The 24,162-nt window shown below is 47.4% G+C and overlaps 1 protein-coding gene across 3 annotated transcripts; it reads left to right on the forward strand.

Moving 5' to 3' along the window:
* The first annotated feature begins 509 nt into the window (after window positions 1-509).
* RNF2 (ring finger protein 2) lies at window positions 510-23,991 on the forward strand. Of its 3 annotated transcripts, none has more exons than XM_054073472.1 (7): window positions 510-530; window positions 15,660-15,748; window positions 16,196-16,356; window positions 17,540-17,755; window positions 19,069-19,341; window positions 20,427-20,598; window positions 21,947-23,991. In XM_054073472.1, exons 2-7 carry the CDS (start codon window positions 15,662-15,664, stop codon window positions 22,046-22,048), a joined length of 1,011 nt encoding a protein of 336 aa, XP_053929447.1. In that variant the 5' UTR covers window positions 510-530; window positions 15,660-15,661; the 3' UTR covers window positions 22,049-23,991. The 3 variants fall into 3 exon arrangements, with proteins under 3 accessions (XP_053929447.1, XP_053929445.1, XP_053929444.1); XM_054073470.1 differs by lacking the exon at window positions 510-530 and adding an exon at window positions 552-573; XM_054073469.1 differs by lacking the exon at window positions 510-530 and adding an exon at window positions 954-1,074 and having other exon boundaries at window positions 21,947-23,990.
* The last annotated feature ends 171 nt before the right edge of the window (window positions 23,992-24,162 follow it).

Raw genomic sequence — 24,162 nt, forward strand, 5'->3', positions numbered from 1 at the left:
TCTTCTCCAGGCTAAACAACCCCAGCTCTCTCAGCCGCTCCTCGTCAGACGTTCTCCAGCCCCTCAGCAGCTTCGTTGCTCTTCTCTGGACGCACTCCAGAGCCTCAACATCCTTCTTGTGGTGAGGGGTCCAGAACTGAACACAGTATTCGAGGTGCGGTCTCACCAGTGCCGAGTACAGAGGGAGAATCCCCTCCCTGGACCTGCTGGTCACACCATTTCTGATCCAAGCCAAGATGCCGTTGGCCTTCTTGGCCCCCTGGGCACACTGCTGGCTCATGTTCAGCTGCTGTCAACCAACACCCCCCGGGTCCTTCTCCTCTGTGCAGCTCTCCAGCCATTCTTCCCCCACTCTGTAGCGCTGCACAGGGCTGTTGTGCCCCAAGTGCAGGACCCGGCATTTGGCCTTGTAGAACCTCATGCCGTTGGTCTCAGCCTGTTCAGACCCCTTTGGAGCCTCCCTACCCTCCAGCAGATCCACGCTTCCACGCAGCTTAGTGTCATCTGCAAACTTGCTGAGGGTGCCTGAGGTGCAGTGTGACGGCAATGGAAAGAACGAGCTGGGGGTGCAGGGTAACGGGTGTGGGGAAGAGGGAGGTGTGGGGTGACAGGGAATGGGGAGCTGGGACTGCGGGTTGGTAGGCGATGGGGAGAAGGGGTTCAGGGGTTCAGGGTGACAGGCATGGAGGAGAAGGGGTTCTGGGGTGCGGGGTGACAGGCATGGAGGAGAAGGGGTTCTGGGGTGCAGGGTGAGCGAAGAAGGGGTTCTGAGGTGCGGGGTGACAGGCGATGGGGAGATGGAAGTGTGGGCTGACAGGGAATGAAGGAGGGAGCTGGGGTGCAGGGTGACAGGGAGACGGGGTTCTGGGGTGCGGGGTGACAGGCAGTGGGGAGATGGCGGTGCGGGGTGCCGGGCGCTGTCGGGTCTCCGCGGTGCCGGTCCCCCCCTGCGCAGCCCCGGCCATGAATATGTAACTCGGCGGGTTTCCCGAGCTCCATTGCGGAGCCGCCGCTGCCATATTGTGGTGCCGGGGCTGCGGCGCAGCGCGGGACTGCGGGGCTGCGAGCGGCCAGGTGACGGGGCGGGAGCCCCCGGGGCTGGGGGGCACGGCAGGAGCCGGGGGGGGGGGGGGTGCTGCGGGAGCCCCGAGGAGCCCCAAAGGGCCCCGGCGCGGGGGAGGGTGCGGGAGGTGCCGGTGCGGGGGAGGCAGCGGGAGCTGCGCCCCCCGCGGGGATGGGCTGCGGGCTGCCTCCCTCCGCGCTGCCGGCAGAGCCTGCTCGGCCCCTTCTGCCCTCGCTCCCCTCTCCTGCTGCCCCCGCCCCGGTGCCTCCCCTCGGCTGGGGCTGCTGGGGCTCCCCCTGCCCACCCTGAGCCCCCCGAATGGCTGCTCCCCCCGCCCTGAGCCCCCCGAATGGCTGCTCCCCCAGGTCAGGGCTGCTGCATTCCCCCTGCCCACCCTGAGCCCCCCGAATGGCTGCTCCTTGGGGCCAGGACTACTCGTCTCCCGACACCCTGAGCCCCCCAACCGGCTGCCCCTTGGGGCTAGGGCTGCTGGGCTACCCCCACCCTGAGCCCCCCAACTGGCCACCCCTTGGGTCTAGCACTCCCTGCGTCCCGAGCCCCCCAAACATCTTCCGCTCGGGGCCAGGGCTACACATCTCCCCTGACCTCAAGCCCCCCCAAACATCTGCCCCTTGAGGTTGGGGCTACTCATCTCCCTCCACCCCAAGCACTCCAACCAGCTGCCCCTTGGGGCCAGGGCTACTCCTCTCCCCCCACCCCGAGCCCCCCAACTGGCCACCCTTTGGGGCTAGGGCTGCTGGGCTCTCTGCACCCCGAGCCCCCCTAACAGGCTCCCCCCCACCCCACCCTGAGCCCCTCGATTGCTGCCCTTGGGGCTGGGGCTGCTCATCTCCCCCACGCTGAGCTCGCAGCCCACCAGTGCAGGACACAGGGGGGGTAGCGGGGCTGGCAGGGGGGCTGCAGGCTGTGCGAGTCCCCTCTGCTCCCCCAGCCTCCCTACAGGAGCCTCCAGCTGCCCTCAGCCCTCCCAGGGGTCTCGGTGTGTGGCCACGCAGCCCGGACATGCAGGGATGTGTGTCTGTGTGTCCGTATGTGCATGCACGCACTCTGGAAGCTGCAGAGAAGGGTACCGTACACCGCTCCGTATCACGTCCCAGCCCGGAGAGCGAGGCATTGCCAAATGCCTCGTGTGGGAACGGAGAGCTGATTAACAGGGTCATAAGCAGTTATTGTCATTTTAATAAATTTCCCTTGCTTAAAATGGCAACATTCAATATGATTTATTGCCCTGCATTCCCAGTCTTTTGTTTCTCCTAAAGCCTGTGTGCATCACCGTGCTGAACAGTATTTGCAAGGCGTGATGCTGATAAACTGATACTGGGAACAACCTGACTGCGCTTGTGAAAATGTCATCGTTTCCAGCAGGGCATCAGCTGGAAAAAGAGACTGTGTTGGGAGCTGGGGATGTGTCTCCTTTCACACTCGCTCTCACTGCTTCCAGTATGAATTTAGCACTTGTTTCTTGCCAACTTTTATAGTCTGTGAGAGCTGGCTCTCGAAAGTCGTTTGCCTTCCTCAGACCCGCCCCGCAGCATTAGCGTGTGTGATACAAACACGCTGAGCAATAGCCTTTTTCTTGGGATTTTTGTTAAGCTGTTTGTTTTTCAGACCATCTTCCATGGAAAATAGTTATTGGATCGAGTCGCTAATTCCATAGATACGCAGAGGACAGCTAGTGGAGAACGGTGGTTTCCAGTATGGCAAATCATAATCTAGTCCTGTTTGGAAGCGGTTATAGCTTGGCAATAACTATGCATTGCACGCAGGCTTTGAAAGATTAAAGGAAATCGCTTGCATTTGGAAAAATGTGACTGGTGTGCGGGTGAAATTATTTTTGCTTGGGGAAAATTCTTTAATCAAATATGTCATTCATTCAGTGACAAAGACTCGATTTGTCATAGGAGTTCCCTGCAGAGGTACTCTCATTTGTATTCATCTGTTTTCATTAAGAACTTTTGTAATGAGATAATTTGACATTTTTATACATCATGTCAAGCTCGGAGCTAGCATTCAACTTGTCAGCTAAGACAGAGGCGCTCACTTTGAAAGCAGCAGATATCGATAAGCAGTGTATTTTGCACTGAAAGACTTGTCTGCAGGATTAGCTTTGTCGGTTGTTTGGAGATGGGAGGAATTGTCACTGGGCAGGTGTTAGCTGAGCCATAGGGTCGTGTGGCCAGCTTTGCAGCTGGATCTGGTTCTGTTTTGGTGTGCTTCGGTGATGACACTTAAGTTCACCAGCAGGTCCAGGGAGATGATTCTCCCTCTGTACTCAGCACTGGTGAGACCACACCTTGAGTACTGTGTTCAGTTCTGGACCCCTCACCACAAGAAGGATGTTGAGGCTCTGGAGTGTGTCCAGAGAAGAGCAACGAAGCTGGTGAGGGGGCTGGAGAACGTCTGACGAGGAGCGGCTGAGAGAGCTGGGGTTGTTTAGCCTGGAGAAGAGGAGGCTGAAGGGAGACCTTATTGCTCTCTACAACTACCTGAAAGGAGGTTGTGGAGAGGAGGGAGCTGGGCTCTTCTCCCAAGTGACAGGGGACAGGACAAGAGGGAATGGCCTGAAGCTCCGTCAGGGGAGGTTCAGGTTGGATATCAGAAAAAAATTCTTCACAGTAAGAGTCATTGGGTACTGGAACAGCTGCCCAGGGAGGTGGTCGAGTCGCCTTCCCTGGAGGTGTTTAAGGAACGGGTGGATGAAGTGCTTAGGGACATGGTTTAGGGATTGTTAGGAATGGTTGGACTCGATGATCCAATGGGTCCTTTCCAACCTTGTGATTCTGTGATTCTGTGATTCTGCCTCTCTGCTGTGCTCTCTGCCCCTCTGCTCTGGTGGGACCTCACCTGGAGCCCTGCGTTCAGCTCCGGAGTCCTCAGCACAGGAAGGGCATGGAGCTGTTGGAGTGAGTGCAGGCGAGGTCACAGAGATGATCCGAGGGCTGGAGCAGATCCCATACGAGTACAGACTGGGAGAGTTGGGGTTGTTCAGTCTTGAGAAGAGAAGGCTCCGAGGACTCTTAGAGCAGCTTCCAGTACTGAAAGGGGCTCCAGGAAAGCTGGGGAGGAGCTGGGAGAGGATCGGGGGGAACGTTTTTGAGCTGAAAGGGGGGAGTTGAGATGAGATCTTAGGAAGAAATGTTTTCCTGTGAGGGTGGGGAGGCCCTGGCCCAGGTTGCCCAGGGAAGCTGTGGCTGCCCCATCCCTGGAGGTGTTCCAGGCCAGGTTGGATGGGGCTTGGAGCCCCTGATCCAGTGGGAGGTGTTCCTGCCCATGGCAGGGAGTGAATCTGGATAGGCTTTGAGGTCCCTTCCAATCCAAACCGTTCTGTGATTCAGGACATCTTTAGACCTTATTGACTCTGTGAGTTATGATTTACAGTGTTTAATAAATGCCTTATTTTCTGCGTTCAGCCTCATAGTAATAGTGAGACACGGATTTTGCATTGGAGGATTTTTTTAACTTCTTCAGTGGCTAAGATTTTGACCTTTGGCTTCAGAGCTTTGAAACACCAGTCATACTGCAGCTGCCAAGAAAAGCACTGTTGAATTTGAAATAATACGGAAGCGACAGTGAAATAAGTTGCGTGGGGCACCCTTTATCAATGACTCTTTGTGTTTTTAAGAGTGGTGCATGGTAATATGTTGAGTGCAAGGACTTGATTAGGCATCTTGGATGATTAGAGCAGAATTCTGGCATTTCCAGGGCTGTGTAGAAATATGGCTGGCATCTGTAGGAAAACCATCACTCTTACATGTGAGGTAGATGTTGGGATATGTGAAATTCTTCAGCTTTCCTTAAAAGTTTCTCTTTCCCTTGCTTAACAAAAAAAAAAACGTGATGTGGGGGGAAGCACAGGGAAAAAGGAGCTTAAAAAAATGAGGTGCAAGTTTGCAACTGCTCACTTGGATTTTTCTTAAAGGGAGCGTTGGACCTACTCTTACTGAAGCTCCGGTTCAAAGAACGTGCACAAAAGGATCAGAGTAAAGGGATTCCTAAAATCCTAAAGGGATTTTTTTGCCTAAATACCCTTTTACCTATTTTTTACTGAATAGATCAGGAGATTAGTAATGACGCAAACAGAGAGGAAGGAAATGGGAGAAGGGGTGTTGTTGAGCCTCAACTTGGTTCTCGTTGTTGAAAATAACTGGCCCTTGAAGCTGACCTTGAATTCTTAATTTTCTGAGGAATGAGCAGCGCTCTGTGTTATAGAGCTGTTTAGACTACTTGCAGGGCCGAAATATTTTAGGAATTATCCCTGTGCCCTTCCCCCACTTCTGGATCGTAGAGCTCTCATGAGCAGCTGAGAGTTAGTAGTGTTCTGCTAACTAAGTAAACCCCTGATACGTTCTGTACTCTGCACCACTCAGGGATAACGTTAAACTATTTTGGCTGTTTACTGGGTTTAAGCTGTGTAGGTATCACTCCTGTCGTCCCGTTTACAAATACGCATGGTTTTATTTGAGAGAGAATCTTTAAGACACAAATCGTCGTGAGCTGTCACCCAGCTTTAGATGAAAGCTGTCTGGTTGCCAGTTTTGTTCCTGTGTATTTATGTAGCTATTAAGTCAATCACACGTAAGATGACTTGAGTCTTTCTTTTTGTCCCTTGTGTGTTGTGGGGGAGTTTATTTTCTGTTTATTAATAACCCAGCCATCTTTTGTTCTCATTAATAAAACTACATCCTTGTTGGTTGTGGCTGGCTTCACTCTGATAAGAGTAAGCGGGTGAGAAATTTTTGTGGCTATCTAACATAGTTTGGGAAAAACTGGAAACCGAGGTTATTTCTTGGTCTGATATTCTCAGAATTTCTCCGACGGTGTAAACTCATTAGAACAGTCATGCTTAATGCCATTTGTATTGATAAACATCTTTGTCCCTATGAGCACAGAGTTGTATAAAACTGCACAGTCTTGAAGATGGAATTGAATCCGTGTGGTTTGTTATCACCACCAGCAGTGGGCTGAACTCTTGGGTAAAAATCAGCTGCAGGTTTGTTTTTCCCTGGGGTAGCTGAAGCTATAGAAGTGATTTTTGCCAGCACAGTCATCAATCAACTACTGTGTTTCTCCACATTCCCAAAAAACTGACGGTAGAAGACTGGATTTCTAGAGACCAACCCTTTGCTGCTGAAGTGATAATGGCATCTGTGAAGATTGGAAAGACCATTCGAGTTGTAGTGCAAGTGTGTCCGTGGGATTCCTGTTAAACTGTACGGCAAGCTAAAAGGCTAACAGGGCTACTGAAATGATCAAACTCGACCTTATTGATCAGAGGGGTCTGTTCTTGCTTTCCACGGCTGATATTTCAATGATTTTGAGCTGAAAAAGGGGAGATTGAGATGAGATCTTAGGAAGAAATGTTTTCTGTGAGGGTGGGGAGGCCCTGGCCCAGGTTGCCCAGAGCAGTGGTGGCTGCCCCATCCCTGGAGGGGTTCAAGGCCAGGTTGGATGGGGCTTGGAGCAACTGGATCCAGGTGGAGGTGTCCCTGCCCTTGGCTAGAACTGGATGTGCTTTAAAGTCCCTTCAGACCCAAACCATTCCATGATTTTATCCTGCAGGCTGTGAGGTCTGGTGCACTGTGAACGTGCTGCTGGAGAAAGGATTTTTAAAAAGGAAAAAAGATACAAATCTGATTAAAACTGTCCTAAGGCAGCATGAATCATTCCTGGCTTGTGTGTTTGTGTTCACTTGCTCTGACCGATTCGGCTTCTCTGGAGTTTGAAGGTTGATTTTTGTTTCCTCCCAACAGTTTTCCATCCTTTATCCGTCCCACACTGATCTGGTGCAACAGTGAAATGAATTGTAGGCGGAATTTTAGGCATTTTTGCATGTCTCCTTCACAGTTGGTCATTAATCCTGAAGTCTGAGGTTGATTTAATTCGAAGGGCTTAAGAACTTCATTAAGAAGTACGGTAACGTGCTTCATAATATGAGAAACTTTGCATAGAAAATGGCAATTCTGTCACTCCTCCACAGAGTGCTGATTGATATTGTTACTTCACAGGGCTAAATTATGGCTTGGTAATGACTGTTTTCCTTTTTATATGATTTATAGGCAAAGATCTTTGGCAAGTTTTGGGCTTGTCTGATTTATTGGCCCGCACAAGAGTGAAAAGGTACTGTTTCTCTAACGGTTTTGTTTTCACTCCTGGCAGAAAGAGTGAAATTCTATTTTCGTGCTCACTTTTGACAAGGTACAGATGGTGTAAAAGGGTAAGTACTGGCATTTTTTAGCTGTAATGATTAAAATAATCTTACTACCTGTTGCATTAGTAGAGTGGGCAACGTTTGCTATTTTTTCTTGTACCAAAACCTGAAAAGTTTCCTGCATAAACCCTCTGGGATAAAAAAAACATATAAGCTTTTTGGTTTAGGAATAGCCTAGTTATGGAACGTGATGAGTTTGAGCTTTTGGAAGGACAATAGCTAGAGGAAGATGGATGAATTCTGCACTACCTGGATGCAGCTGACAGGATCCAGAGAGAACTCTCTGCACATGTTGTGGTAGTTTTGTGTATCCCAGTTTTTGTAGCTGAAGTGTCCGTTGGAGTACGATACAGAACTATAAATGAGAAGTTGAATAGTAAGGACTGAGATTATTGGCAGTGACGAGGTGATCCAGGGAATAGAGAACTCATTGGAATAAATGGGACTTTAAGCCTCGGCTGTGTGAGAGCAATGTACACAGGCTTATACGCTGTTATACTTTACTGCTGTAAATGTACAGAGAAGCATAAAATCATGTACTTCATGTCCAAAAGTACCTGATTGTACTTAACACTGTGATAAAACAGCCTGGAGCATGATCAGAAGTTCAATTTGGTACTTCTTTTTCCTTGACATCTAAACTGGGAGGATTCTTTCTCTCTCTGGTCATTCCTATGAGCATTAGATTAATTGAATTCTTCCAAAGGTGTCCATATGTACAGCAGATGGCTGGTGTGAGGTCACAGCTCTAATGGTGCTAACGGCCGGGATGAGCAGCTTGGCGGCCAGATTGGAAATGCGGCCGTGCTCCGTGGATCAATTCCTTTCATGCCCAGTCAATGGGGAATGGCAGTTAACTGGAAAGTCGCACGTCTTAAGGCACCGGGCAAAACACTTTCTTCCTTAGGAGAATAAATACAGGGAAGAAACCGTGAGAGCGAGCGGGTGTGTTTCAGAAATGCCAATATTCTTTTTCCCTCTATTGGATGCCATCTGTCCGTAGCCTACTGGACGTAGTTGCAGTGCTAGGGGTTGCTACTTGATTTTCAAGGAAGGAGTTTTTCTGTACGGAAGAGAAATATCTGCTAAGTTTATGGGGCAGTGATGGTTTGGGACTCGTTATCAGGAAAACTAAAAGCTCAGATTGTGATTGAGGGGGACAATCATGTTGGGAAGACATCTAGAGTGTCATTGGCTGTTGAGGCTGTTAAACTGCGCCGATGGCTCCGGTTTCTCCACGTTCCTCACTTTCACTGGCTGCTTTGGGACATTTTTGAGTCAGTGGTCTTGAATGGATTATACGTTTTTTCCCCCCTTTTTTCTCTCCTGGCTGGTAGCGCTTTAGGGAAGAATTGAGGTTGTCTCTCTGCCAATTGCTCTTTATACGCTGACTAACTTTGGATTTCTAGTTTGACCGTCTGAAAATGAAGGGCCTTTTAGTACTTTGGGAATAAAAACAGCTTCCCTAATCTTGACATACTTCTGCTACTGTGGTTTATAAAATAACTTCTTATGTTGTTGAGACTCTTCTAGATGAAAAGCTTTGTTATTGAAAGTAACGGCAGAAGAGGATAAAGCATGAGTCGTTCTGGGGTGACCTTGACAATAGATTTCAATGAGCTTCCAGTTTTGAGACATCTAGACTCCAAATTAAGTGGCGAATGAGAGAACCTGACAACCTGCCTTAAAGATGATGTGCTTTCAAGGAATCTAGCACACTTATAACTTTTCCTATGCATCCTGGTGGCAAAGTACCAGGAGAATGTATTATTTTTTTCATGCACAACAGGCTGTATTTATATTTTAAACGGAGGATTCGGCACAGCCTGGAGTGTGGGGAACATCTGGCACACACATATGTACAAATAATTATTGTGTTAGTAACTTCATCGTGCCAGTCAGTTGTTCATCTAACATTCAGTGGGAGCTGTACCCATCTGAAAGACAAATTTGCGTTTTATTTTAATATTAGTTTTCTGGTTTTATTATAGTTAAATTGTTTCCTCACGGTGGGGCTAGATTGATATAATTGATCCAAGTATTCGAATGGCAAACTCTTTGTTTACTTCTGTGAATAAAGTAGGAAAAGAGGATGGCAAAGAACCATCAGCAGACACTGTTAAAATGGGATTGTTGGGATGCTTATCACCTTGTGTCTGTGTCTTGCTCTGTGTGCATCACTCTGTCCTTCAGGTGTAATTGAAAGTAGAGGGACTCGAAGGAGTGAAAGGGTAGACTTGCTTTGAGTTATTTCATCCCATTAAAAATCAACCATAACATGCACTGCAGTCAGATTGCTTGCATTAGCATACATTATTTATGGTAACATGTGGCCTCGGGATAGTCCCAGCCATCCTTCATTTTCATGTATTTTTCATGTATTCAGACTTGGTTTCTGTTTATTTTGTTTAGCTCAAACCCAGTTTCCCATTTTACTTTTTAAGAATGAAATACAGAACCCCTTAAAATGGACCTAGGAAAAAAGGAGAGAGGTTCCTTAACGGCGTGAGTGCCTCATGGCTAATAGCTTTCCTAAGGAATGGCTTGAATGTTGTCCTGTGAGCCATGGTAGATGTGTTCCGTGTGCCATGGTGCGGTTGTCTATGGGTGAGAGCAAGGGCAGCAGCTACATCTGCAGTGGAGGCGTTAATAGGAGGAGGTTCTCTCTGTGTTGACGGGATCGTGAGCCGGCAATGTGCGCTTGCAGCCCAGAAACCAACCGCATCCTGGGCTGCATCAAAAGAAACGTGGCCAGAAGGTCGAGGGAGGGGATTCTGCCCCTCTGTTCCTCTCTCGTGAGACCTCATCTGGAGGACTATGTCCAGTTCTGGAATCCTCAACATAAGAAGTATATGGAACTGTTAGAACGGGTCCAGAGGAGGCTACAAAGATAATCTGAGGGCTGGAGCACCTCCCATTCTAGGACAGGCTGAGAGTTGGGATTGTACAGCCTGGAGAAGAGAAGGCTCAGGGGAGACCTTAAAGTGACCTTCCAGTACCTGAAGGGGCTACAGGAAACCTGGAAAGGGGCTGTTCACAAAGGCTTGTGGGGACAGAATGAAGGGCAATGGGGATAAACTGGAGAGGGGCAGATTTAGACTGGACGTAAGGAGGAATTTGTTCAGTCTGAGAGTGGTGAGGCCCTGGCCCAGGTTGCCCAGGGAAGCTGTGGCTGCCCCATCCCTGGAGGTGTTCCAGGCCAGGTTGGATGGGCCTTGGACAGCCTGAGCCAGTGGGAGGTGTCCCTGCCCATGGCAGGGGGGTTGGAACTGGATGATCTTAAAGATCCCTTCCAACCCGAACTGTTCTATGATCCTATGATCTGTGCTTCTGCAGTAGATGTGGAGAGAGGTGGAGGCTTCCTGCAGGGCTCCGGAGGCTTTGGCTGGCTGCAGGGGTGACAGCCCCTTTCCTTGTGGTGCTTGGGGAGGCGCTGGGAGGGTTGGCATGGAATAGTGTGTATGGGTGTCATGATGCAGAGGCCTTTAAACATGCACTGGCAGAGCTAAGATTTCAAGATGATGTCCTGACAAGAATCGCATTCCTTTCCTACTTCCCAGCAGCGCTGTTGCTTGTGGGGTTACCAGTGTGCTGGCTATGTCTCTCTCATGGAGTGCATAACAACGAGCTACAGCTATGTCTTCCCTTGGTTCTTAATTCTTTGTTTGTACCCGACAAAGAGAGTGCAAGGATGTGTTTGTTTGCAAGCCGATATACCTTAAGGGTGGAAAGCATGGTGTAAATACTCATTATTTGTTATCAGATGTGACTTCTGGAGCATGTAATTGCTATTTGAAGTTTCAGTTCCATAGTTTGTATTAATTTGACGTCTTTTAATAGTCTTTTAATTGGTTTCGATTGTGCTTTGCAGATGATAGACTTGTAGTTAATGTGTACAAAAGCATTGTCAACACTGGGTTTGTGTAAGCGCTAACCACTTGCCTTTAAAGGCAGCAGGCATTCACAAAGGAGCTCATGTTCCCTGGAGTGTCACCTGGAGCTCTGCCTTCAGCTCTGGAGTCCTCAGCACAGGAAAGACATGGAGCGAATCCAGAGGAGACAACAGAGATGATCCGAGGGCTGGAGCACCTCCCGTATGTGGGCAGGCTGACAAAGTTGGGATTGTTCAGCCTGGAGAAGAGAAGGCTCCGAGGAGACCTTAGAGCAGCTTCCAGTGCTGAAAGGGGCTCTGGAAAAGTTGGGGAGGGGCTCTTGGTCAGGGAGTGCAGGGAGAGGATCAGGGGGAATGGTTTTGAGCTGAAAGAGGGGACTTGAGATGAGATCTTAGGAAGAAATGTTTTCTTGTGAGAGTGGTGAGGCCCTGGCACAGGTTGCCCAGAGCAGTGGTGGCTGCCCCATCCCTGGAGGGGTTCAAGGCCGGGTTGGATGGGGCTTGGAGCCCCTGATCCAGTGGGAGATGTCCCTGCCCATGGCAGGGAGTGGATCTGGGTGGGCTTTGTGGTCCCTTCCAACCCAAACCATTCGCATGATTCTATGATAACCCAAGACTAGGATTTCATGGAAAGGCTGGATGGGGCTTTGAGCCCCTGATCCCGTGGGAGGTGTCCTTGCTTATGGCAAGGGGTTGGAACTGGATGGGCTTTAAGGTCCCTTCCAACCCAAACGGTTCTTTCTATCATTCTACGAGTCTATGAAATTTTTAACTTTCACAAAAGACAGATTTTTGAAAAATAAGACTAAGGAGCAGTAATACGTTGGTGACTCTAAGGGAGTAGAAGGTGACGTAGGGGAGAGAAGGAGTAGCGAAATGCTGCTGTTGATCTCTGGGCTGCTTTATAGCCAGAGTGGTCCGATGAATACTTATTGCTAGTTGGATTTTAGTTTTAGTGGATGCTTTCAGGAATGAGATACCCCAGTGCTCAGCCTACTGTGACTTATGACTGTATTTGAGCAAATAATTAAGAGCATTTCAGTATAAGAGCTTGTGAAGTGGATGCGGCATGTGACAAGTGTGGATGTTGCTATGCTGGAGGGTTTTTCTAAGCTCATTGGAGGGACTTTTGGGTATAAATTCCCCAGTCGGTAGGCAAGCAGGAGAGAGGGGCTTTTCTGATAGGGGCTTTCATGCTATTATTTTTTCCCGTGACTCTGCCTGTTTTCTGTCACTTCAGGAAAAAAACTCATTTTGTAGTTATGTTTTTAAACCCCAGCCATTTGTCTTCAAATTTGTTTTGGAAAATCTTCTACAGATATATAAAGAGCAAAATTGCGTAAGTCCTGTTTTCCAAGGGAATTGGGCTTAAACGAGTCTTTTGAATGAAATGATGTGAGGCTTTTCCCTGATGCCAGCAGGCTCAAATCCCAGCAACTGGTGGGTAAAGTTTGGTTATGTAAAATCGATCTGAAGTTTCCAAAGCTCCTCAAGAAGAGCACAAGTGAGTTTTAGTTTTCTTTTGTTGTTAATGCTGTGTGAGGGTGGAGAGCTGAGAAACATCCCGGGTACAAAGAAATCAAACCTAGCGCTTTCTGATAATCTTCAGCAATCTCCCTGTTTTGTCTTCTAATAGAATCCATGAAGCAGCTAGGCAAGATTTATGACTAAATAAGAAATGTTAGCTTGTTTCTCTTTTCTGGGATACTCCTTGGAACTTGGGAGTGACAAGGAATCAAACCTGAATTCCTAACGTTTCTGGCTCTCAGGTCTATAACACGTTCTGGGTGTAGCAGTCAGCTCTTGCTTTGATAGTGACACATGGGTGTACTCTGTAATTGTGAGTTTTGCTCTGCCTGAAGACTGAGTGGGTCTGAAGGACTCCAGGTGTCCTTATAATATTAGTTAAGGTGGGGTTTTTAGTGACTGACAAGAGTGTCCCTCTGGCTAAAGCATAAATCACAACAACCACTACTTGTTAGGGGCACCAAGGGAAAGAGGTTTGATCTGCCTGCAGGAATGTGGTTTCTCCCCTTCATGTCGTCCTGTTGACATGCGACTGGTTGCTTTCCTCCTATATCCTAGGGGGTAGAGACAAGTCAGAAAGGTGAAAAATGATGAAAACTATAAAGTCGTGGCACGTTAGTTTTCTCAAAGCCTCAGTGATGGAAAAAAGGCTCAGAGGGAGGATCTGACTGCACGTTCTTCCTAACGCTAGCATGTGGGACCTATGAAGAAGAGATCCTGCCTTCTTCTTACTTTATGAAGTGGAAATGATCTAAAGTGTTGAATAGCTGAAAACTCAGGCTGATGTTCATAGCATTGTGAAGAGACGTGATCCAGCCTGATGTCATAAGGAAGCCGAGCCTCATTCACGCATGTTTTTCAGGCCCGATACAGATCTGGAAACTGTAGGTAAATGGGGAAAAAGCTAAGGAGGCTTATTAATTGATTATTAAGCAGATGAAAAACTCTATGCAGTGTAATGTGATTTTTTGTTGTTGATTTTTTCAGAGGGGAAGCTTTTTCAGCTTTCCAGCATGTTTGACTTGCCCATGTTTTCAGTGTTCCTCAGATTTCTACGTTGTATGTAGCAGAAGAGGCGTTTACTGCTGATAAAGTGGACTCTGTGGGTCTCATCAGCTTTCAGCTAGCTTTATGCCAGTGTTTTTCCTCTTAAAATTCAAAAGTGCTATCACTGCAGAGTGAGAATGAAGCACTCGGCATCTTGTATTAGAAGCCTTTAGAACAAAGCCGGTCAATTATTTATCATGGCACTTGTACTGTGTCTTCTGCAGTGTAGCCTTGGGCTTGTAGGCAAGGTTGCAGTCTAAGTGATAGCGTTAATACACTTGTCCTCTGGATTAATAGGTTTGTTGACAGTCTGGCACTTGGAGAGCTGCCCTTCTGGGTTAGCAAGTAAAAGCATGGCATTTTAGACGAGGTACTGCTTGTGCGTGCGGTGATCTCTTTACTATGGGGCTGCTGAGATGAGCTCTCCACTGTGATGGAACTGTGTAATGCTGGAAGGAGGCTTTTCTGTTAAGTCCCAGTAAATCCAGCGCTCTTTTGAGGTGTCTGCTGTGGTATGCTGGTGACGGAATGCTTCGGCAGATTTGGGGAATGGTGTGAATGACTAGCAGCTTCACAAATTTCTCTCAGCGCTTGAAATGACCCATGGCCTTTGGAAGAAGGGGCAAACCAATAAGAGAGGCTCTACAGAGGGATCTGGACATGCTGGATTGATGGGATGAGGCCAGCAGGACGGGGCTCAACAAGGCCAATTGCCAGGTCCTGCACTTGGGTCACTACAACCCCACGGAACGCTCCAGGCTTGAGGAAGGGCGGCTGGAAAGGGACCTGGGAGTGCTGGTCAACGGCAGCTGAACATAAGCCAGCAGTGGCCCAGGTGGCCAAGAAGGCCAACAGCATCCTGGCTTAGATCAACCATGGTGTGGCTAGTGGGAGCAGGGAGGGGATTGTTCTGCTGTGCTCAGCACTGGTGAACCCACACCTCAAATCCTGCAGTCAGTGTTGGGCCCTCAGAGAAGGACGTTGAGAAGCTGGAGCACGTCCAGAGAAGAATAGAGCTGGGGTGCACATCCACTGGTGTGATCCTAGTGGGACCGCACGGGAGAGCTGAACCTCCTGAATAAAACTGCTCAGTGATGAATATTTATCTTTCAGCATCTCTAAACTGCTGATTGGAAACCCTGATGATTTATGGTCAGGAGGAAAAGGAAGGGTGTTCTAGTGTGCTTCCAGTAAACACGTTTAGCTGGTTTTCATAGAATCATGGAATGGTTTGGCTTGGAAGGAACTGCAAAGCCCATCCAGCTCCAACCCCCTGCCATGGCCAGGGACACGTCCCACTGGATCAGGTTGCTCTAAGCCCTGCCCAGCCTGGCCTTGAACACCTCCAGGGATGGAGCATCCACGACTTCTCCGGGCAACCTGGGCCAGGGCCTCCCCACCCTCACAGGGACACATTTCTTCCTCGTATCCAGTCTAAACGTACCCTCCCTAAGCTTACAACTGTTACTCCTTGTTTTCTGTGTGCGTGCATAGTTCTGACCTTCCCCTTGGTTAGGAAGCAGACCCTACGTGACCCATGTGCATGTTTGGAAGTGGATGTTTTCCGCATCAGGTGGCATTTGCAGCTTTTGCACCATGCAGCCAAAATTTGATGGCCTTCAGTTCTGTGTCACTTTTGTTTAACAACCTTAATTGATTTCTTTGCAAAGTGTTCATGGTTGACCGACTCCCTCAGTTTTTCTGGAGTGCTACAGAGCATGGGATTGTCCGTGTGTAGCACAGTGGAGCCTGGTACTCAGAGGAACAAGCATTCTCCCTCTAATTCTGCTTTGTTGGCACAGAAGCTGCTGTGTGGACCTGGGGACCCCACAGTTGCTCGGGACAGGGAGCTGGAGCCACACGTAGGTGAGCGTGCAACTCATTTCTCTCTTCTTTTCCAGCCATGTCTCAAGCCGTGCAGACCAACGGGACACAGCCCTTAAGCAAAACATGGGAGCTCAGCTTGTACGAATTGCAGAGAACGCCCCAGGTAAGACGTGCTGAAGAGCTGCCCCTGTGGCAAGGCTTTAAGAACATAGAATCATAGAATAGTTTGGGTTGGAAGGGACCTTAAAGCCCATCCAGTTCCAAACTCATGCCATGGGCAGGGACACCTCCCACTGGATCATGAAGCTTGATGTTTAAGATTTCCTTTTTACTTTCAGAGTATTATCTGTCTATTCTAAATGACAGCATATTTAAAAAAGAAACACCAACCCTCCCGAACCAAAACATCTCTTATAATATTAAAAAAAACCCTTTTTTTATCTTTATTTCTCTTCTCCTTTCTTTGGCAGCATGAGTGTGTGTACTCAGTGTGGTTGTGTATGTGTCTTGGTTTGTGTTTTTCCCGTATTTCACTTTAAAAGAGTAGTAAACCGTGCCGTCTCTGTGAGGAAGCTACTAAATTCTATTCAAGAAGTTTATTTTATCCTAGGAAGCGATCACCGATGGCTTGGAAATAGTGGTGTCGCCCAGGAGCCTGCACAGTGAGCTGATGTGTCCCATCTGCTTGGATATGTTAAAGAACACCATGACAACAAAAGAGTGTTTGCATCGCTTCTGCGCTGACTGCATCATCACAGCCCTCAGGAGCGGGTATGGAAATGCTCTTACAGGGAAAAGGGATTACCCTTCAGATGAAAATGAGATCCAGGAAATCCAGGTGTCGATGTGGAACAGTTCCATGCCTCCTGTGCGCTGCAGGTTTCAGAACGGACAGCATGCCTTTCCTATTTCATTCCTTTTTGTTCAGAGCAGTCCTGGCCAGGCGTGAAAAATCATCCCATAACTTCATTTTTTTTGCAAGAAGTTGAAAACTCCTTTTATCTTTTCTCTTTTTTTTTCTTTTTCTTCCTTTCTTTTCTCCCTTTTTCCATTTCTCTAGTAACATAGAGCAAAAATACACTATGTATAAAAATGAGTCTAATTTCCCCTATCTTTCCTTTTCGTATTAATTAATTGCAAATCATGTGGCCTTTCAGCAGCAGTCCTGCTTCAGGCTTCTCCACCGAAACAACCTGCACTGAAGTACAAATAACTTCTTGTCTTCTTCAATTACAAGCTCATATTTTCTCAAAAGTGATGGAATTCTGAGGCAACCAAGAGCGATGGTGTGTCTGTTTCTGATGATAGCAGTTACCTGTGGTCAGAGGTCACACTTAATTTGCTGTGCCTGTGTAAATTCTGATGAGTAATCAGCAAAAATCCATTAGAGGGAAGCCAGAGACCCATCAGGAGGACAGATGTCAGTGGTTCAGCTATTGCTGCCCTTCCTCTTACAGGAAAAAAATGGTGTGAGCCTGACAGTTAAATGGGAACAAAGTGGTAGGAAGGACAGGACCTTTTTAATGTTCTCAGTAATTAATGCTTGAACTATAGAAGAGGTCCCTTAAGCTTTGTTTTGTCTTGCAAGACGATTCCTCAATGCAATTCGCACTAGAAGTGTATCTTTTGTAGGTGAAAATCCAGGAAGAGGTAAGGGAAGAACAGGTTTGCGGAGTGGAACTTGTGAACTCTTCAGTCTAAGTACAGTTTGCCTAAGCGTACTTTTAAAACAAGGAATTGGGGAGATACATGTTTTGGGGGGGTTGTTTAAATATCTGGAACTACGTGATCTGTCAAAAAGATGGAAGATCTGTCAAAAGACAGAAGCCCCATTCCACATTTGCTGTAAATATTGAGTCTTGGTGAGCATTTTGACTAAGAATTGCACCATCAGGGCAGCCTTCCGTAATTGCTGGAGAATAATGTTGGATTTTTCCTTCTTGTTCCTGTCCAGCAACAAAGAATGTCCCACGTGTCGCAAGAAGCTGGTTTCAAAAAGATCGCTGAGACCAGATCCCAATTTTGATGCTCTCATCAGTAAAATTTATCCAAGCCGAGATGAATATGAAGCTCATCAGGAGAGAGTGCTAGCGAGAATCAGCAAGCACAATAACCAGCAAGCGCTAAGTCACAGCATTGAGGAAGGATTAAAGATTCAGGCTATGAACAGGTATGTAATCCACGTAACTTGTCCACATGTGACCTCATTTGCCTTAACACTAAAAATACACCATCTGGCCTCACTCCCTGCATAGCCTGAGATTCCTTTTCTCTCCTCCAAAATCTGCTAAAATAACTTTTAACCTGTGCAAAATAATTTTTAACCTTTTGTCTCCTAAGAAGAACTGTTTGTATCGCTCCCTGCAGCCTCTCTGGCTCCTGATGCAAACAGCAGATTCCAAGTTAGGGCTATCAAGTCTGTGAGAATAAACTGTGATGCAATGAATCCTGTGCCAGCGTACTCCCGTTACATGCAAATCAAGGCACGTAAGGCCAGAATTTAGGTTTTGTTTGCCACTCCATTCACAAGGCTGAAAGAGATGGTGTTGAGGCAGTATTGAAATTCTGAGTGTGCATTTAGAATCGTAGAACGGTTTGAGTTGGAAGGGACCTTAAAGATCATCCAGTTCTACCCCCTGCCATGGGCAGGGACACCTCCCACTGGCTCAGGCTGCCCAGAGTCCATCCAACCTGGCCTGGAACACCTCCAGGGATGGGGCAGCCACAGCTTCCCTGGGCAGCCTGGGCCAGGGCCTCACCACCCTCAGAGTGAAGAAATTCCTCCTTCTGTCCAGTCTAAATCTGCCCCTCTCCAGTTTATCCCCATTCCCCATCGTCCTGTCCCCACAAGCCTTTGTGAACAGCCCCTCTCCAGCTTTCTTGGAGCCCCTTCAGGTACTGGAAGGTCACTCTAAGGTCTCCTCAGAGCCTTCTCTTCTCCAGGCTGAACAACCCCAACTCTCTCAGCCTGTCCTCATACGGGAGGTGCTCCAGCCCTCAGATCATCTTTGTAGCCTCCTCTGGACCCATTCCAACAGCTCCATCTCCTTCTTCTGTTGAGGATTCCAGAACTGGACACAATCCTCCAGATGAAGTCTCGCAAATTTAAACCTAGGACTTCATGTTGTGGGGAAGCAGGGTGTGATTTGTGCTTCTAATCACATGTGGATTCATACTTAGATGGAAACAATGGTCTGAAGCTGCCTGAAAAATAACTCTGTGAGGTTAAAATTTATCTTAAAACACATCTAAAAGGTGTTTGAGGGATAGGAAAATCATCCATACTCTTGTCTATGAGTGTCTTTTTATAAAAATGGATTTCTTTAAATTCAATCTCTGAAAAGCTTAATGCTCGTGTGTCCCCAAGCACTGTGTGTGGCGGGAGGGACTGGGAGAGGGAGCAGTTGTACAAGCACTGTGGGTCTCTGCGCTGGCTGAATTGTGAATGCGGATTAGTGTTTATTTCTGCCCGTTTGTGATCAGGTTACAGAGGGGCAAGAAGCAGCAGATCGAGAATGGCAGTGGAGCGGAAGACAACGGCGACAGTTCTCACTGTAGCAATGCCTCAACACACAGCAATCAGGAAGCGGGGCCTAGTAACAAGAGGACCAAAACATCGGATGATTCCGGGCTCGAACTGGACAATAACAACACAACAGTGGCAATAGACCCCGTAATGGATGGTGCTAGTGAGATCGAATTAGTCTTCAGGCCTCACCCCACCCTCATGGAGAACGACGACAGTGCACAGACGAGGTAAACGTCTTCTGTTCCTTTTCAAGCATTGTGCTGTTATTTGCTGGCGCTTTTGCTTTCCGGCACTTCTTGGGGCTTTTAAAAATCAATTTACTTCGGGTGTTGCACATTTTGTTTAACCACATGCACTCTTTCCTTCTTTCTGTTGCAAGGTAGATGGCACTGCTGGACTCCTACCAAAAGTACAGCAACAATCTGTTGTAAGGCTTGGATCGTAAATAAAGGTGTTTATATAAAGTTTTCTAGCGCTGCAGTTCGCAGTAGTTACTAGGGTGCTGGGGTAATACCAGCCCCTTTCTACTAACTCCAAGATTCTATGGGAATAAACAAACCTTGCACAGTGTCAGCAGTTTTGGGAGCAGTTGTGTGTCAGCAGGATTTGTAGGCTGGAAGCTTTTCCTGGCTTTTTCTTCAGGACCCAATCCAAGCACAAACTGCAAATTCCTGATCCCAGCAACGAGCAAGCTCACAGATTTTTCTCAGATCTCCTCCTGGCTTTCGCTCCTGATGAGACATCTCTCTGTAGTGCCTATATATACATTATAAGCTTCAGCCAACTTTTTGTTTTGGTTTGGAATTGCAAGGTTGTTCCGAAAGGCTTCTGGGCGAGGCCTCTGCAGCGTTTGTGTCAGCCTTGAATTCTTGCATGAGGAATTAAAGTGAGAACAGGCAGTGAAACAATACAGAAGAGCATTTAAGAAGGAGCAGAGATGCAGAGTGTGGCACCTTACGGCGTTCTGTGCAGGCACTTCTAAGCTCAGAAGGTTTAAGCAGTCAGGAGCAGCTCTCAAACCCCCTTGATGACCTATTATTAAGGTTTTCATTTCAGGATGACGAGGCAGTGCTGTCTTCTCTCTACAAGAGCAGGAGGGCCTGCGGGTGAAGTGTCAAACAGATGTAAGGGCACTTTGGAAGAATATAATTTAGTAAGCTTGGATGTCCTGTGGGAACAATTAATAGTCTCATTTGTGGACTGTCTTTCAAGGCCTTTTCGCACTTCGATGCAGACATTTGGGGGTGTTCCACATGTCCTTTTCTGATACCTGCAACTCAAATGTCTTTGATTATCTTTGTGGTTGCCACAGATACATCAAGACCTCAGGCAATGCCACCGTGGACCACTTGTCCAAGTACCTCGCGGTGAGACTGGCGCTGGAGGAGCTTCGCAGCAAAGGAGAGTCGAACCAGATGAACCTTGACACGGCCAGTGAGAAGCAGTACACCATTTACATCGCTACTGCCAACGGGCAGTTCACTGTAAGCAGAACTTCTAAGAGTCAAACTGAGCATCAGGGTGTCTTTGGTAGAGATTTGATTAAAATCCACTCAGCTGGGACTTCTCCTGAGTTGGCTTAGAGGTGAAATTCACACCACCACCACGTTGTTTACTTAGAAGAAGATCTATTGGTTTTTAGGAGAAAGTATACAGCAAATGGTTAGTGGAAAAGGAGGCATATAAATTACTGAGGAAAAAATCCAGTGGTGCCAGCAACGACTGCCTGGCTGATGCCATCATTTTATAGTTGAAATTGAAAACCATTATTTCAGCGGAGAATGTTTGGAGGGCACATAGGTCTGGCACTCAAGTGGCTGTTGTGAGGTGGTTTTTCTCCACTTCCATGTAGGCTTGTAATGTTCTGCTGTCAAACAGCTGTTGAGTACACACAGGGAAGAATCCCTCCTTGGCTGCTGGAGGTGCTGGAGTGCGTGCAATGAAGCCGAGGAAGGGGCTGGAGGACAAACCTCACGAGAGACGGCTGAGGGACCCGGGGTGCTTTAGCCTGGAGAGAAGGAGGCTGAGGGGGGACCTCATCGCTCTCTGCAGCTCCCTGAAGGGAGGTTGTAGCGAGGTGGGTGCTGGGCTCTTCTCCCAAGTGACAGGCAACAGGACGAGGCTCAAGCTGCGCCAGGGGAGGTTCAGATTAGACATCAGGGAAAATTTCTTCACCAAGAGGGTTCTCAGGCACTTGACAGGCTGCCCAGAGAGGTGGTGGAGACCCCATCCCTGGAGGGGTTTAAAAGACATGTAGATGAGGTGCTCAGGGCTGTGGGTTAGCAGGGGACAAAGACAGCTGGACTTGATCTCAAAAGTCTTTTCTAACTCAACGATTCTATGCTGAGTCCAGAACATACAGCTAGAACAAGGTAGTATCACAAGGAGATCAGACTCCGACCCTGGTCTTACACATGGGGATTTATCTGAATACAGTGAGTCTTCTGATTTAGAGACATGCAGGTGCTTTGCAATGAGAGAGTCTGTTTCAAACATGGCTACAAGATTGTCCCTTGGACAAAAGCGGAGTCACTTCTGGTGGAAAGACACACCTACTGCTCCGTGTTTGCAGAGAGGAAAGAGGAAAACTCAAGTTTACTTCAGTTGGAACTGTATTCCCTTTGCAAAAGTGCTTTTCGGTGCTGTTTTAAGTGAGAGGAGGAGGAGTTAGGAATAGCTTGCGTTGTTGCTTTGTGATAACGAGTGCTTAGTAAACGACTTGTTCCTGATTATCGAGTCTGCACAGTCCTCTGATTGAAGTAGTTGTCTGTGGCTGCAGTAGTGCCTGTGCAAACCATCAGGCTTCATTTCTGTTTTGATGTTCTCTTCTAGGTATTAAATGGGTCATTTTCCTTGGAACTGGTCAGTGAGAAGTACTGGAAAGTGAACAAACCCATGGAACTGTACTATGCGCCAACGAAGGAACATAAATAAGCTGCGCTTGCAAACGGAGACGGGACTAACTCTTTTTATAGCTCTGACTTTAATATTAAAAGAAGGCACCACCATTATCTTCATGGACAGTACATGCGATGCCTTCAGGCTCTCTCAGTATACTTATTAACATGACTAGACAGTATTCTGGGTTGTATTTAATTTAGTCTTTGGTTTGGGTTATTGGTTTTTCCCTAGGAGACTAAATGCCCTTCTCCAGTGCATTCCAGTGTTTGACATGCTTTTTTTGTTCCTAATGCATGATAACTGAACGAGTGTTCTGGTTTGGAGTGTCTTAATTTTGTCCAGGTCAATCTGGATTTCTAATACATTTGACACAGTTATCGTAGCCTCTGTGAAGTACTGAGCGTTGGATGGCTGTCAGTCTATTCAATAGTAGCGTATGCCATGGAATGTGTTAAATGTTGTAATTTGCTAATGGTTATCCTAAAAGACTGGGAGAGAATTGATTTCTGATAGTCTTGCAGCTAATCTGATTCCCTGGAATAGTGTTATTAATTGTTTTCTTGTGAACAAAGAGAGCTGCAGTGAGAAAACTGACACTTTAAAGCCTTGCTTCAGTGCAAGATGGTTGATGAGATTCAGATTGGTTTGATTTTCAACGCATCTTTTGGTCACCCCCCCCCCCCCCCAAAACAACCCAAACCCAGAACTCTGCCCACTGCAGCCTGAACCGAACAAAGTTCTACAGCCCTACTCTCTTTCTCCTGAGAACAGATCTTTACTGTGAATGTATTGGAATGTTCTTTAAAGAACTGTCCTGAAAACCTTTTTGTTTTTTTCTCCTTAAAACAAATCCCTGAAATTCCCGCACATGGACAGAACATGGAAATTCTTTGCTGTATGGAATTCGTGCCACCCCAGCTGTGAGTTTATCCAGGCGCAGTGGGAGTAGGGAGGACTTTGTAGCTGCTCAAAGATTCTCTTTCCTTTTTCCTTTACCATAGCTTTAACTAAGGTGGCTCAGCACTTTGGAAGACAATTTTAGTACTTGACAAAGTTTACCATTTAGTGTCTTAAATGTAGGTTCAAGTTTTAAAACTAGGCAGTAGGCTGTTGTGCAGAGGCCGGAAGGTGCCGATCGTTGCATGTTACATCCCGCTGCCCTCGCACCGGACCTCGCTGTTGCTTGCCCGGGATTCTCGTCATTGTCCTAAGGGGAATAATGGCACCCGGAGTTCCCTTGAAGGTCAGACTTGAAGCCTTCACTCGTTTGCACCTGAGGCCAGAAGCAAAATATTGCTATGGTAGGTGAGAAGTAATGCACTTCAGACCATACAGTGTTGCTCCTTCTTGGTCTTGCCTGCAGTTAAGACTGTTTTTGGCACGTGGTACCCAAGTATTCAGCTGCTCGGGGATTCTCCTGGAAAGGAATTCCCTTCCTTCGCTTCCATCTTTCAGACATAGCACTTGTAAATGTGTCCCTTCCGCCCGCTGTCTCAGATCAGCTTTATCCCCTTGTGAAAACTGCACAGGCTTCTTTGAGTAACTTAATTATTTTCTCTTCCTGGAGGTTTTGTGACACGAAAGGGAAGTTTCCAGGCCCCCAAATGTAGAGGGGGCCGCGTGTAAGGAAATGCGTTATTCCTGGCTTTCTGGTGAAATGTTGCGTTGTTTAGACTAGTAGTGCATGAATAGAACGCGGGGGGTGGGGGAGCAGCGGCGATAAATGCTTTACCGTTTATGGGGAGACTCCTAGAGTAGTTGCAGCATCCCTTCCCGTTGTGATAGCTGAGGTAACGTCCAGTCCCCTTGAGCAAGAGAGGTGTTTGTGACGCCGAGCAGTCTGTCTGTCCCTTTGTCCCCAGTCCTTGAAAAAGCGTGGGAGAATGTGAAGCTCTTATTTTCATGTTGTAGTGAATTTACTGAATATTTATGTTCTTTAAATATTATATATATAAAATGTAGTCGTTTGATTAAACCATTGATTGCACTGTGACTCGTTAGTGCTATAAACTATTTTTACTTTGTGAATGACTTTACTCCTCCACCTTTCCAAGCCGCGTGGCATTTAAGTACACGAAGGTAGGTACGGGTAAGGCCCTCATCGCTTTCCCATCCAGCTCAAGTCAGACTGAAATTGTCAAATTGAT

The sequence above is a fragment of the Cuculus canorus genome, chromosome 8, assembly GCF_017976375.1.
Source record: "Cuculus canorus isolate bCucCan1 chromosome 8, bCucCan1.pri, whole genome shotgun sequence".
In the NCBI taxonomy this organism is placed as follows: Eukaryota; Metazoa; Chordata; class Aves; order Cuculiformes; family Cuculidae; genus Cuculus; species Cuculus canorus.

Bases quoted from the DNA above. Each gene is read 5' to 3' on its own strand.
- RNF2 (XM_054073472.1), top strand. From the start codon at position 15,662: ATGTCTCAAGCCGTGCAGACCAACGGGACACAGCCCTTAAGCAAAACA. The intron at 17,756-19,068 runs GTATGTAATCCA...GTTTGTGATCAG, and splicing joins AAGATTCAGGCTATGAACAG to GTTACAGAGGGGCAAGAAGC. The intron at 20,599-21,946 runs GTAAGCAGAACT...GTTCTCTTCTAG, and splicing joins CTGCCAACGGGCAGTTCACT to GTATTAAATGGGTCATTTTC.